We start from the raw sequence: 14,661 nt of genomic DNA on the forward strand, positions 1-14,661 counted from the left end.
TTTCCATTATTCTAGGAGATGGTTCAAAAAAGATGTTGCTGTGATTTATGTCAGTGAGTGTTCCGCCAATGCTTTCCTTTAGGAGTTTTACAGTGTCTAGTCACACATTTAGGTCTTTAAATCCATTTTGAGCTTATTTAAGTGCATGGAGTAAAGAAAAGATCTAAAATATTCTTTCACACGTGGCTATCCAGTTTTCCTAGCACCACTTGTTGAAAAGCTTCTTTACAACGTTGGGTAGCCTTGTCTCCTTTGTCATAGATTAATTTATCATAGGTGCATGGGCTTGTCTGTTTTTTTTTTAATTAATTTTTCTTGGAGTATAGTTGCTTTACAATGTTGTGTTAATTTCTGCTATGATGCAAAGTGTACCAGACAAACATATACATATGTCTACTTTTTAAAAAATATTCTTCACATTTAGATCACCACTGAGCATTGGGTAGAGTTCCCTGTGCAATACAGTAGGTTCTCATTAACGATCTATTTTACACATACTAGTGTTTGTGTGTGTATATATATATACCAATCCCAATCTCCTAATCCCCACTAATGATGGTCATTCTGACATGTTCATGAGGTGATATCTGAATGCAATTTTATTTGCTTTCTTTGAATATTAGTAGTGTTGAGCATCTTTAATGTGCCTGGTGATCATCATATATCATCTTTGCAAAAATGTTATTCCTTTCTCTGTTTTTTAATTGTCGTTCACTTTTTTTATATTTAGTTTCATGAGTTGATTATATATTTTAGATATTAACCTCTTATTAGTCATAACATTTACTAATATTTTCTACAATTCAATAGAATGTCTTTTCATTTCATTGATGGTTTCTTTTGCTGTTAGAAAGTTTTTATGTTTAATTAGGTCCCACTTTTTTTGCTTTTTATTTTGCCTTAAGAAACAGATCTAAAAAAATGCTTATATTTATGTCAAAGAATGGCTTATCTATGTTTCCCTCTAACTCTTATAGTATCAGGCCTTATATTTAGGTCTTTAATCCATATTGAGCTTATTTTTGTGTAGAGTGTTGTTGCTGCTCAGTCCCTCAATCATGACCAACTTTTTGTGAACTCATGGACTGCAGCATGCCAGGCCTTCCTATCCATCACCAACTCCCAGAGTTTGTTCAAACTCTTGTCCATTGAGTTGGTGATGCCATCCAACCGTCTTATCCTCTGTCACACCCTTCTCCTCCTGCTCTCAATTTTTCCCAGCATCAGTGTCTTTTCCAATGAGTCAGCTCTTCACATCAGGTAGTCAAATTTTGGAACTTCGGTTTCATCATCAGTCCTTCCAATGAATATTCAGGGTTGATTTCTTTAGGATTGACTGCTTTGATCACCTTGTAGTCCGAGGGACTCTCAAGGGTCTTCTCCAACATCACAGTACAGAAGCATCAATTCTTTGGTGTTTGGCCATCTTTATGGTCCAATTCTCACATCTGTACATGGCTACTGGAAAAAACCATAGTTTTGCCTAGATGGACCTTTGCCGTCAAAGTAATGTCTCTGCTTCTTAATATACTGTCTAGGTTTTTCATAGCTTTTCTTCCAAGGAGCAGTTGTCTTAATTTCTGGCTGCAGTCACTATCTGCAGTGACTTTGGAGCGCAAGAAAAAGAAGTCTGTCATGTTTCCATTTTTTCCCCATTTATTTGTTGTGAAATGATGGGACTGGATGCCATGATCTTGGTTTTTTGAATGTTGAGTTTTAAGCCAACTTTTCACTCTCCTCTTTCACCTTCATCCAGATGCTCTTTAGTTCCTCTTCACTTTCTGCAATTAAAGTGGTGTCATCTGCATATCTGAGGTTACTGATATTTCTCCTGGCAATCTTGATTCCAGCTTGTGATTCATCCAGTCCTGCATTTCACATGATGCAATGTGGAAGATGCAGGAGACTCAGTTTCGATGCCTGGGTGGGGAAGATCCCCTGGATGAGGACCTAACAACCTACTCCAGTATTCTTACCTGGAGAATCTCATGGAGAGAGGAGCCTGACAGTCAACAGTCCATAAGGTCACAAAGATTTGGACAAGACTAAAGCTACTGAAATAAGAAATAGATGTTTTTCTGGAACTATGCCAAAGCGTTTGACTGTGTGGATCACAATAAATTGTGGAAAATTCTGAAAGAGATGGGAATACCAGACCACCTGACCTGCCTCTTGAGAAACCTGTATGCAGGTCAGGAAGCAACAGTCAGAACTGTACATGGAACAAGAGACTGGTTCCAAATAGGAAAAGGAGTACATCAAAGCTGTATATTGTCACCTCGCTTATTTAACTTATACGCAGAGTACATAATGAGGAAAGCTGGGCTGGAAGAAGCACAAGCTGGAAGCAAGATTGCTGGGAGAAATATCGATAACCTCAGACATGCAGATCAGATGACACTACCCTTATGGCAGAAAGTGAAGAGGAACTAAAAAGCCTCTTGATGAAAGTGAAAGAGAAGAGTGAAAAGGTTGGCTTGAAGCTCAACATTCAGAAAACTAAGATCATGGCATCTGGTCCCATCACTTCATGGGAAATAGATGGAAAAACAGTGGAAACAGTGTCAGACTTTATTTTTTTGGTCTCCAAAATCACTGCAGATGCTGATTGCAGCCATGAAATTAAAAGACGATTACTCCTTGGAAGGAAAGTTATGACCAACCTTGATAGTATATTAAAAAGCAGAGACATTACTTTGCCAACAAAGGTCCGTCTAGTCAAGGCTATGGTTTTTCCCGTGGTCATGTATGGATGTGAGAGTTGGACTGTGAAGAAAGCTGATCGCCAAAGAGTTGATGCTTTTGAACTGTGGTGTTGGAGAAAACTCTTGAGAGTCCCTTGGACTGCAAGGAGATCCAACCAGTCCATTCTAAAGGAGATCAATCCTGGGTATTCATTGGAAGGACTGATGCTAAAGCTGAAACTGCAATACTTTGGCCACCTCATGCGACGAGTTGACTCACTGGAAAAGACTCTGATGCGGGGAAAGCTTGGGGGCGGGAGGAGAAGGGGACGACAGAGAATGATATGGCTGGATGGCATCACCGACTCTGTGGACATGAGTTTGAGTGAACTCAGGGAGTTGGTGATAGACAGGGAGGCCTGGCGTACTGTGATTCATGGGGTCGCGGAGAGTCGGACACGACTGAGCGACTGAACTGAACTGAAAGCTACTGAGCACACACACACGCACTTTGCATATAAGTTGAAATAAGCAGCTTGACAATGTACAGCCTTGTCATTCTCCTTTCCCAGCTTTGAACCAGTTCATTGTTCCATGTCTGGTTCTAACGGTTGCTTCTTGATCAAATACAAGTTTGTCAGGAGGCAGGTAAGGTGGTATAGTATTCCCAGCTCTTTAAGAATTTTCCACAGTTTGTTGCGATCCACACAGTCAAATGCTTTCATGTAGTCAATGAAGCAGAAGTAGATGTTTTTCTGGAATTCTTTCGCTTTGTTTATGATCCAATGGATGTTGGCAATTTGATCTCTGGTTCTTCTGCCTTTTCTAAATCCTGCATGTACATAGGGAAGTTCTTGTTTCACGGATTTTGAGCATTACCTTCCTAGCATGTGAAACGAGTACAATTGTGCAGTTGAATATTCTTTGGGATTGCTCTACTTTGGGATTGGAATGAAAACTGACCTTTTTCAGCCCTGTGGCCACTGCTAAGTATTCCAAATTTGCTGGCATATTGAGAGCAGCCCTTTAATGGATATCAACTTTTAGGACTTGAAGTAGGCAAGATTGAATTCCATCACCGCCACTAGCTTTGCTTGTAGTAATATTTCCTAAGTCCCACTTGAATTTACACTCCAAGATGTCTGGCTCTAGGTGAGTGATCACACCATCATGATTATCCGGGTCATTAAGACCTTTTTTGTATAGTTCTCTGTATTCTTGCCACCTCTTCTTAATCCCTCCGGCTTCTGTTAAGTCCATAACGTTTCTGTCGTTTACTGTGACCATCTCTGCATGAAATGTTCCCTTCGCATCTAATTTTATTGAAGAGATCTCTAGTCACTCCCATTCTACTGATTTCCTCCAGTTCTTTGCATTTTTCACTTAAGAAGGCTTTCTTATCTTTCCTTGCTATTCTTTAGAACTCTGCATTCATATAGGTATTTCTTTTCTTTTCTCCTTTGCCTTTAGTTTCTCTTCTTTTTTCAGTTATTTGTGAGGCCTCCTCAGACAACCGTTTTGCTTTGTTGAATTTCTTTTTCTTGGGGATCATTTTGGTCACCATCTCCTGTACAATGTTATGAACCTCCATCCATAGTTCTTCAGACACTCTATCAGATCTAATCCCTTGAATCTATTTCTCACTTCCACTGTATAATCATAAGGGACATTATTTAGCTCATACCTGAATGGCATAGAGGTTTGCCCTACTTTCTTCAATTTTAGTCTGGACTTTTCAATAAAGAGTTCATGATGTGAGCCACAGTTAGTTCCAGGTCTTGTTTTTGCTGACTGTATAGAGCTTCTCCATCTTCAGCTGCAAAGATTATAATCAATCTGATTTCAGTATTGACCATCTGATGATGCCCATGTGTAGTTGTCTCTTATGTTGGAAAAGAGTGTTTGCTATAACCAGTGCATTCTCTTGGCAAAACTCGTACTAATGATAGTACTAATAATCCTACTGGGTGACGCTTATAACTTTTTCACAGCTTTTCTTGTTTTGTTTTCAGAATATATATTATTAGCATGAATTAGTGGCTCTGTTGACAAGTTTGATGAAATAACTGTTTTCTCTGTGTTAGTATGCTATAATTTGATATTTAGAAACATTTACTTTTTTTGCATCCCATTTTAGAGTTTCTAAAATTTTCCTTTTGATTTAACTTTACTATTTGGATACATAAAATATTAATATGGCACAAAAGTCAAAAGAAGGTGGACTTAGAGGAGTCTAGTATCCATGCCTATCCCTTCCACCTATTCACCACCTATCCCGTAGGTGTTTGAGATATTCTCCAACAATAAGTGACTGCTTGTGTAAATAATGGTATATTCAAACAATATGGCATTATACAGGAATGAAAAAGAATGAGGGAATATGAATGTTGTTTTTGGAGTGATTTCCAGATGCATTTTTATGAGTGTACTGATAGCTTAATTTTGTTACATAGACTAGAATACATCACAATTTTTCTAAGCTTGTTGTCTCATTTATTTACTTTCTAACACAGTAGGAGTGGCCTTAAGAGTGACCTGTCAATGGTCATCAAGAAAGCAAGTAGCAGAACTCATGCCAGAACCCAGGTTTGCTCACTCCTGGCTACAGTACATTTTGCTGTTCAATATTATTTCCTTAGAACAGCCTTTTATGAGTTAAGTAAATTCATCTGTATTAACAACATTGAACCCGCTGGTCAGAAAGCACCACAGTGGGGCACACATGCCCCTTATACCCACCCATCTTAGAGCCTATCACCAGATCTATTCTGAAATGCTGCTATCTCTTCCTACCTGCCATACCCAAGCAAAGAAGGTTACTATAATCATAACTCCCGTGTCCTGAGAACTTCCTATGTCCCAGGCACTTTACCTGTACTCATTAAAATACACATAACAGTCTTAAGGGGCAGGCAATACTACTCTTATTTTAAGGATGACCAAACAGAGGTTAAGAGTGGTTTTCCTAAGATTATAAATCTAAATAAGGGGGTAGAGCTGGTATTTGAAACCAGATTTATCTGACAGCAAAGCTTGTGTTTAACATATTCTATCTGGTATTAATCCCTAAACTGAAAAAACCCCTCAAATAAGATGTGCAATGACCCAGATAAGATACATACAAGGGTAAAGGCAAAATCATGTTTCTCATCGAGCACTCAGATTGCCTAGGATGAAGCAATTGGGGGTTGGGACTTAATGACCTTAAAGAAAGTTTATCTGTAGTGCTATCATGTGGGTCATTCTTCTAACAGGAACTCTTCCTGAAAACCTAGAAGTTACTTACTTGACCAAGTGTCTTATAAGAAGTTCCAACATCTCTCGGTTCTTTTCTGGTAGCTTATATACCAGGGAGTGAATAGCTCCCAATCGATAATCCAGGTTGTCAGACTCTGAGAGAGAACAGAGAGATAGTTTTGCCTTCTGGGCAATTGGATTAAGCAAATTCTCATACACAGACACACATACACACACCCATGCATGTGCACGTGCAGAGACAATCAGAGACACATAGATAGTCTGAGAGATGAAAAGAGAGAGATATATAGACACAGGGACAAAATGACAGAAAGACCAAGAAACAAAGACACTGAAGGGGAGAGAGAGAGACTGACTAAAAGATAAAAATATAGATTAAAAACAAATAAATTGGCCTAGAAAGGAGAAAAATATAGAAGAGAGAAGAGAAAACAGAAGAGAGAAAAGAAGACTGTATCAAAACAAGTGAGAATTCTAGATACAGCAGGTTGCTCTTAAAGTTCTACATGTAAATTTCCAGCCGGAAATGCTTGCCCAGCAAATTTTCTTGTGGAACTGGGAGATGTGCTGCTGCCTCTGGGTTCCTATGAAAATTACTGAGAGAGCTCAGAGTAAAAATCAAGGCTCTCTTGCCTCAACAAAGATTCATTATGAGGACAAAACCCCTGCATCTTTTTCTCAATACCACACAGGGCACAATGCAGAAGAGTCACATGGAGGTAGGGAGGGATACTAATAAAGAGGCCTCAGCCAAAACTTTTAATGTTTCTTCAGCTGCCGACTTTTTGAGTGATTTTATATACCTTATTTCCTATGTACCCCTCCAGTCTCACCATTGGTCTCATAATCTAAACATTGTAATGCTAGCACTAAAAAATTAAGAGTAATAATTCACAACACAATTGAAAAAGCAAAGTGTTGAAAAAAAGCTGAAACAATAACTGTAATGGAACCATTTTGCTGTTTCCTGGCAATGTGAGCCAATATGCTTGTTCTGATATAAGGCACAATCAATCAATCAAGTCCTCAGAACTGCTGCATCCCTCAAGTTAGCCAGTTTTCTCCAATTTACTCAACTAACACTGATTTATGAAAACTAATGCAGTACGTGAGTTAGCAAGTAAGAATATCCTCATTTGACAGTGGATAAAACCTGTAAGTATGTTTGTTTTTTCCCTTACTTTCCCTCAAGCAGTCTTCTAGGCTTATTGTTGTAAATATTAGTTAGAAACCAGGAAAACACAATTAACTAAGTAACATAAATACTTACTGGCAGCAGAGACCAGCTCTTTGTGAAGTCTATAGGTCATGACAGGTTCAGAAAGATTCCTGAAATTAATGAAGACTGTAAGTTCCTTTGGGGAGGGTGTAGTGAGGCCATAGAATCACAGTTCTGTGAGAAGCAAAGCTGAAGTTTCTGAGCGCACAGATTGATATGATTATACGCATTTTTTGTTCATCTAAAAATTTGTCAGAGGAATCCGCATTGCTTGTAATTCAACAGAAGAAAGTATGAGCTGAGACCTCAGCAGGGTCTCCAACTAGTTCCCCAAAGTGAAAAGAGGCACAAACCAGCCCTGCAAAATTCCAAAGTGGACACACTATGATACTATGAAGTCCTTACAGTTTGTTAGTTCCTTAGTTTCCAAGTTCTTTTACATCTGTCCTGCCATTTGATCCCTCCAAAAATCCTGTGAAGAAGTAATTCAAATCCCTGTTTAATGGAGAAGGAAACTGAGGCTCAGATAGGTTTCTTTATTTAGTCAAAAAATACTGGTTGAATTACTTCCATAGTGATCCAGTGGTTAAAACTCTGTAATTCTACTTCAAGGGGCACGAGTTTGACCTCTGGTCAAGGAACTAAGATCCCACATGCTGCGTTCAGTTCAGTTCAGTTCAGTTCAGTCACTCAGTCGTGTCCGACTCTCCGCGACCCCATGAATCACAGCATGCCAGGCCTCCCTGTCCATCACCAACTCCCGGAGTACACTCAAACTCATGTCCACAGAGTCGGTGATGCCATCCAGCCATCTCATTCTCCGTCGTCCCCTTCTCCTCCCGCCCCCAACCTTTCCCAGCATCAGAGTCTTTTCCAGTGAGTCAACTCGTCGCATGAGGTGGCCAAAGTATTGCAGTTTCAGCTTTAGCATCAGTCCCTCCAATGAACATCCAGGATTGATCTCCTTTAGAATGGACTGGTTGGATCTCCTTGCAGTATAAGGGACTCTCAAGAGTCTTCTCCAACACCACAGTTCAAAAGCATCGATTCTTCGGCGATCAGCCTTCTTCACAGTCCAACTCTCACATCCATACATGACCACGGGAAAAACCATTGCCTTGACTAGACGGACCTTGGTTGGCAAAGTAATGTCTCTGCTTTTTAATATACTATCAAGGTTGGTCATAACTTTCCTTCCAAGGAGCAAGCGTCTTTTAATTTCATGGCTGCAGTCAGCATCTGCAGTGATTTTGGAGCCCAAAAAAACAAAGTCTGACACTGTTTCCACTGTTTTTCCATCTATTTCCCATGAAGTGATGGGACCAGATGCCATGATCTTTGTTTTCTGAATGTTGAGCTTCAAACCAACCTTTTCACTCTCCTCTTTCACTTTCATCAAGAGGCTTCTTAGTTCCTCTTCACTTTCTGCCATAAGGGTAGTGTCATCTGCATATCTGAGGTTATTGATATTTCTCCCAGCAATCTTGATTCCAGCTTGTGCTTCTTCCAGCCCAGCGTTCCTCATGATGTACTCTGCATATAAGTTAAATAAGCAAGGTGACAATATACAACCTTGACGTACACCTTTTCCTATTTGGAACCAGTCTGTTGTTCCATGTCCAGTTCTAACTGTTGCTTCCTGACCTGCATACAGGTTTCTCAAGAGGCAGGTCAGGTGGTCTGGGATTCCCATCTCTTTCAGAATGTTCCACAGTTTATTGTGATCCACACAGTCAAAGGCTTTGGCATAGTCAATGAAGCAGAAATAGATGTTTTTCTGAAACTTTCTTGCTTTCTCCATGATCCAGCGGATGTTGGCAATTTGATCTCTGGTGCCTCTGCCTTTTCTAAAACCTGCTTGAACATCTGGGAGTTCACGGTTTACATATTGTTGAAGCCTGGCTTGGAGAATTTTGAGTATGACTTTGCTAGCGTGTGAGATGAGGGCATTTGTCCGGTAGTCTGAGCATTCTTTGGCATTGCCTTTCTTTGGGATTGGAATGAAGACTGACCTCTTCCAGTCCTGTGGCCACTGCTGAGTTTTCCAAATCTGCTGGCATATTGAGTGCAGCACTTTCACAGCATCATCTTTCAAGACTTGTAATAGCTCAACTGGAATTCCATCACCTCCACTAGCTTTGTTAGTAGTGATGCTTTCTAAGGCCCACCTGACTTCACATTCCAAGATGTCTGGCTCTAGGTCAGTGATCACGTTATCGTGACTATCTTGGTCGGGAAGATCTTTTTTGTACAGTTCTTCTGTGTATTCTTGCCACCTCTTCTTAATATCTTCTGCTTCTGTTAGGTCCATACCATCTCTGTCCTTTATCGAGCCCATCTTTGCATGAAATGTTCCCTTGGAATCTCTAATTTTCTTGAAGAGGTCTCTTGTATTTCCTATTCTGTTGTTTTCCTCTATTTCTTTGCATTGATCACTGAGGAAGTCTTTCTTATCTCTCCTTTCTATTCTTTGGAACTCTGCATTCAGATGCTTATATCTTTCTTTTTCTCCTTTGCTTTTCGCTTCTCTTCTTTTCACAGCTATTTGTAAGGCCTCCTCAGACAGCCATTTCGCTCTTTTGCATTTCTTTTCCATGGGGATGGTCTTGGTCCCTGTCTCCTGTACAATGTCACGAACCTCCGTCCAGAGTTCATCAGGCACTCTATCTATCAGATCTAGTCCCTTAAATCTATTTCTCACTTCCACTGTATAATCATAAGGGATTTGACTGAGGTCATATCTGAATGGTCTAGTGGTTTTCCCTACTTTCTTCAATTTAAGTCTGAACTTCGCAATAAGGAGTTCATGATCTGAGCCACAGTCAGCTCCTGGTCTTGTTTTTGCTAACTGTATACAGCTTCTCCATCTTTGGCTGCAAAGAATATAATCAATCTGATTTCGGTGTTGACCATCTGGTGATGTCCATGTGTAGAGTCTTCTCTTGTGTTGTTGGAAGAGGGTGTTTGCTATGACCAGTGAATTATCTTGACAAAACTCTATTAGCCTTTGCCCTGCTTCATTCCATGCTCCAAGGCCAAATTTGCCAGTTACTCCAGGTGTTTCTTGACTTCCTACTTTTGCATTCCAGTCCCCGATAATGAAAAGGACATCTTTTTTGGGTGTTAGTTCTAAAAGGTCTTGTAGGTCTTCATAGAACCGATTAACTTCAGCTTCTTCAGCATTACTGGTTGGGGCATAGGCCTGGATTACTGTAATATTGAATGGTTTGCCTTGGAACGAACAGAAATCATCCTGTCATTTTTAAGATTGCAGTGGTGTGGTCTATATACATATATATAAACTGACCACCTACTTGTGACTGGCATTGTGCCAGGTATTGGGGATCCACATGAATAAGTCGTAGTCTAAACCTTCAAGGAGCTAACAGTCTAGTTGGGGAGAGTATCATATACAAACTTTCCAATGTAAGGTAACAAGTATAATGATAAAAGTGGGTAGTATGTGGCCCAGAAGAAGGAAACAATCCACTAATAATAGTAATAATAGCAAACTCGTCACTGTTCTAAGAGTTTAACATATATTTACTCATTTAATTCTCATGACAACCCTGTAAGGTAGATACTAATATTATCTCCCTTTTTTAGATAAGGAAACTGAGCTTCAGAAAAGTTAAATAGTTCATCCTAAACCACATGTTAGTAACTGGCAGAAGTAAGCAGTCTGTCTCAAGTCCATGTTCTTTATCATTATGTTATACTGCTTGCCACTGCTCTTATTGTAGTAATATAGGCAAGAGATAATAAAAGCCTAAATGAAAATAATGCCATTAGGGGTGGAAAGAAAAGGTGAGGAGAGTTATTTGAAAAGACATTAAAGACAGCTCCTTCAACAGTTATAAGGGAGAGATTAATGTTGATAGGGGACAGAGTAATCTGGTTTGGGACTGAACATATTAGAAATTGATTCAGAGGGAAGTAGAGATGCTATGTCTGAGGTGTTTCTGGGATAGCCAAAGGCAGATGTTTATTAGGAAGATGGATGAAGTGCTTTTCCAGATCTGAGAAGCAGGGCTTATTAGAACCATAAGAACGAATACCATGGCTCAAGGAGAGATGGCAAACTGGCAGCCAACAGTTACATAAGGTCTTTCAACATTTCTTTCCAGTCCAGAATAGTGTGTTTAAAAAAGAAATGGAATTGAATCAGTCATCATAATATGAAGAAAACTGAGTATTTCACATACAAGATCAATATTGTCTGCCTGTATTGAAAAATTGAAAGGTCTGTCTATATTGGGCTCCTATGGTTGTTTGTGGGAGTAAAGAATATTACTGTTTATATATAAACAAAGGAATTGCCATGCAAGTAAGGGTTTTATAGGCAACAAGTTTAATATGAAAGTAGTCCTTCAGTCATTTTCATGTCCTTGTTCTTGTAAATATTTGTATTTTCCATTCCTTCAGTGTAGCAAAATGAGAAGAAAGTCCTGGGAAATACCAGGTGGAAAGTTCATAAAAGGGACTTCTAAAAGTGATTAAAGAGGTGAGAGAAAATCCAAAAGTAATGGATTAGCAGAATCCAAAAGAAGAAAAAGTTTCAAGGAGGGCTTGTTAACAGCTTCAAATGCTACAAAGAGATCAAATAAGGTAAAGGTTAACAATAATCAATTGTGTTTAGCATTGAGGGAATCACTGGTGACCTTGGCAAGAGCAGTTTCTTAGAGGAGAGGGGGCGAGTCAGATTGCAGTGGTTAAAAAGTAAACTCAGAGATTAAAAGTAAAGGTGGGAATGTGTATTAGTTCATACACTGGAGTTGATTGGGAAGGGGTGAAATGTCTCACTAGGCAATTTCATCTAAACTCCTGCCTCCTATTATCATCTGCTCTGTTGATGATCCCCAATTTTTAAACTCAAGCCCAGAATTCTCTGAGTTACATTCCTATATATTTCCTATATATCAGATTGCCTACTTAAAATTCTTGCCCTAGTTTCTACAAAGACACCTAGATTTGACATATCTAAAACCTAATTTGTCATCTCCCTCAAATGAGGTAATTTTTTTTAATAGTTCCCAAATCAGTAAATGTATGGCCATCATTTGGTTGCATGGGCTGGAAATGTGGAAGTCATTCTTTTATATCCCTCTCCTCCATCTTCATATCCAAGTTTATTCCCTAAATCTCTTGACTATGCTTATTTCTGTCTATTCCCAATGCTACTCCCTAATCCCACAGAAGCATCATCTCTTTCCAGGACCACAGTAACAGTTTGTAAATTGGTTTCCACCTCTACTTATTTTGCCTGTCTCTAATCGTCCGTCTAGTCAAGGCTATGGTTTTTCCCATAGTCATGTATGGATGTGAGAGTTGGACTGTGAAGACAGCTGATCGCCGAAGAATTGATGCTTTTGAACTGTGGTGTTGGAGAAGACTCTTGAGAGTCCCTTGGACTGCAAGGAGATCCAACCAGTCCATTCTAGAGGAGATCAATCCTGGGTGTTCATTGGAAGGACTGATGCTAAAGCTGAAACTGCAATACTTTGGCCACCTCATGCGACGAGTTGACACACTGGAAAAAGGTTGGGTGTGGGAGGAGAAGGGGACAACAGAGAATGAGATGGCTGGATGGCATCACCGACTCTATGGACATGAGTTTGAGTGAACTCCGGGAGTTGGTGATGGACAGGGAGGCCTGGCGTGCTGTGATTCATGGGGTCGCAGAGAGTCGGACACGACTGAGCGACTGAATTGAACTGAATCTCATCTCTCTATATCTTTACAAAATGCAAATCTAATCATATAATCTCCTGCTTAAAATCTTTCAATGTATTCCCATTCCTTTTAATATATATTCATATTCCAGTTCTAAAAATATCCTAAAAGGCCTTGAATGATCTGTCTCTACATCTCTCTCTCTCTCTCTACACTCAATTTTCCACATATACTGGTACATGTAGTTCCTTAAAAGGGTCTTCCTTGTGCTTCAAAGTCTTTGCATATGAAGTTATTTCTATCTGGAACTGCCTACCCCTGCCAGTTGACTCCAAGTTATAATTCAAACCTCAGTTCAAACTGAAAACCAGAATAAATCAGGCTTTCTTATTATATGACTGCATAGCACTTTGCAGTTTTCCTTCAGAGCACTTATTACAGCTCATTATATTTGTATAATTGTTTTTTATCTGTCCATTTCACTGGACTATAACTTTTTTAAAAAAAGGTTTTATTTATTTTTTTTTGTCTGTGCTGGGTCCTCATTGTTGTGAATGGGCTTTTCTATAGATGCAGAGTAGGGGCTACTCTTTACTTTCATATCCCTCAAATGTAGTTGCAACACACAGGCTTAGTTGTGCTGTGGCATATGGTATCTCCCCTGACTAGGGATTGAATCGGTGACCCTTGCATTGGCAGGCAGATCCTTAACCACTGGACCACCAGGGAAGTCCCAACTATAACTTTTAAAGGTTATATCTACTCACAACTGTGTACCATCTGCCAGATACTATGCTAGGCACTGAGTAGGTATTCAGGAAATGTTTAGTGAGTGGTTTAGTGAATGGTGGAATAAATTAATAAATGAAACAAAATACAAGGTTAGAGAGATGTGCAATGCTGGATCATATCTGTTCATGGGATTCTCAAGGCAAGAGTGCTGAAGTGGTTTGCCATTCCCCTCTCCAGTGGACCATACATTTTGCCAGAACTCTCTGTCTTGGCTGGCCTTACATGGCATGGCTCATAATTTCACTGAGTTACACAAAGCTGTGATCCATGTGATCATTTTGGTTAGTTTTCTGTGGTTGTGGTCTTCCTATTTGTATGCTCAGAGGAAAGATCCCATTAAATGAGAAAGGTTAAAGATGTAGAAGAGAGAAGGAATGGTTTTTAGAGTAATTTTCTAGAAATATTGGAGACAAGGGGTGAATTAGGTGTCTAAAACACAGATGAAGCAAGTTCATTTTGAAGATACCAACACAATTAAAAAAATAAATAAATAAAAAAGGAGTAACTGGTTAGTACACATTAAAGGCTCATAAGACTCTCAACAATAAATATCTCTTATTGGAGGTGCTGGCCATTCAAAATGTCAGGTTTATCTTTCAAATGGGCTTCACTGCTTATTATGCAAAGAGCTGGGAAAGATAAAATGTGGGAGGGACTTACCCTACATAAATCTCTGAAAAAACTAACTCCTTTTAAGGAGGCTAGAGACATAGAGTCATTTACTTGCACTATTATCATCATCATGAGTCTTCTGAAAGTGTGCAGAGCAGATTGTTCTGTCTTTACTAAAATACCCAAGCAACTCAAAGAAGGTCACAGCCTCTGGGATGTGGAGAATAGGTGGAAAAGATGCTCTAATACCAGTGACTTTACAAGTTAGAGATACTTGGGTTCAAATAATATGAGTTGTGATCATGAATATTACTTAATGAGGGAGAAAGTATGTTGTAATTCCTCATCTGTGAAATAAGTATAGTAACACCTGCCTCATAAGATTATTGTGAGAAAAAAACAATGATACTGTCAACATAAGCA

General features: G+C 39.3%; 1 protein-coding gene across 7 annotated transcripts in view; it reads right to left on the minus strand.

Annotated features, from left to right (window-relative positions):
- OPHN1 (oligophrenin 1) overlaps positions 1–14,661 on the minus strand; it is a 534,987-nt gene that overhangs the window by 148,492 nt on the left and 371,834 nt on the right. For all 7 annotated transcript variants that reach the window (XM_088833841.1, XM_088833840.1, XM_088833845.1 and 4 more), the window contains 2 exons: positions 7,213–7,271; positions 5,971–6,076 (listed from right to left, as the gene is read on the minus strand). In XM_088833841.1, the coding sequence (XP_088689967.1) occupies positions 5,971–6,076; positions 7,213–7,271 (165 nt within the window). The remainder of the gene's footprint in view (positions 1–5,970; positions 6,077–7,212; positions 7,272–14,661) is intronic.

This window comes from Moschus berezovskii, chromosome X (genome assembly GCF_049115385.1).
Source record: "Moschus berezovskii isolate FMDL1 chromosome X, NW_MosBer_1.0, whole genome shotgun sequence".
In the NCBI taxonomy this organism is placed as follows: Eukaryota; Metazoa; Chordata; class Mammalia; order Artiodactyla; family Moschidae; genus Moschus; species Moschus berezovskii.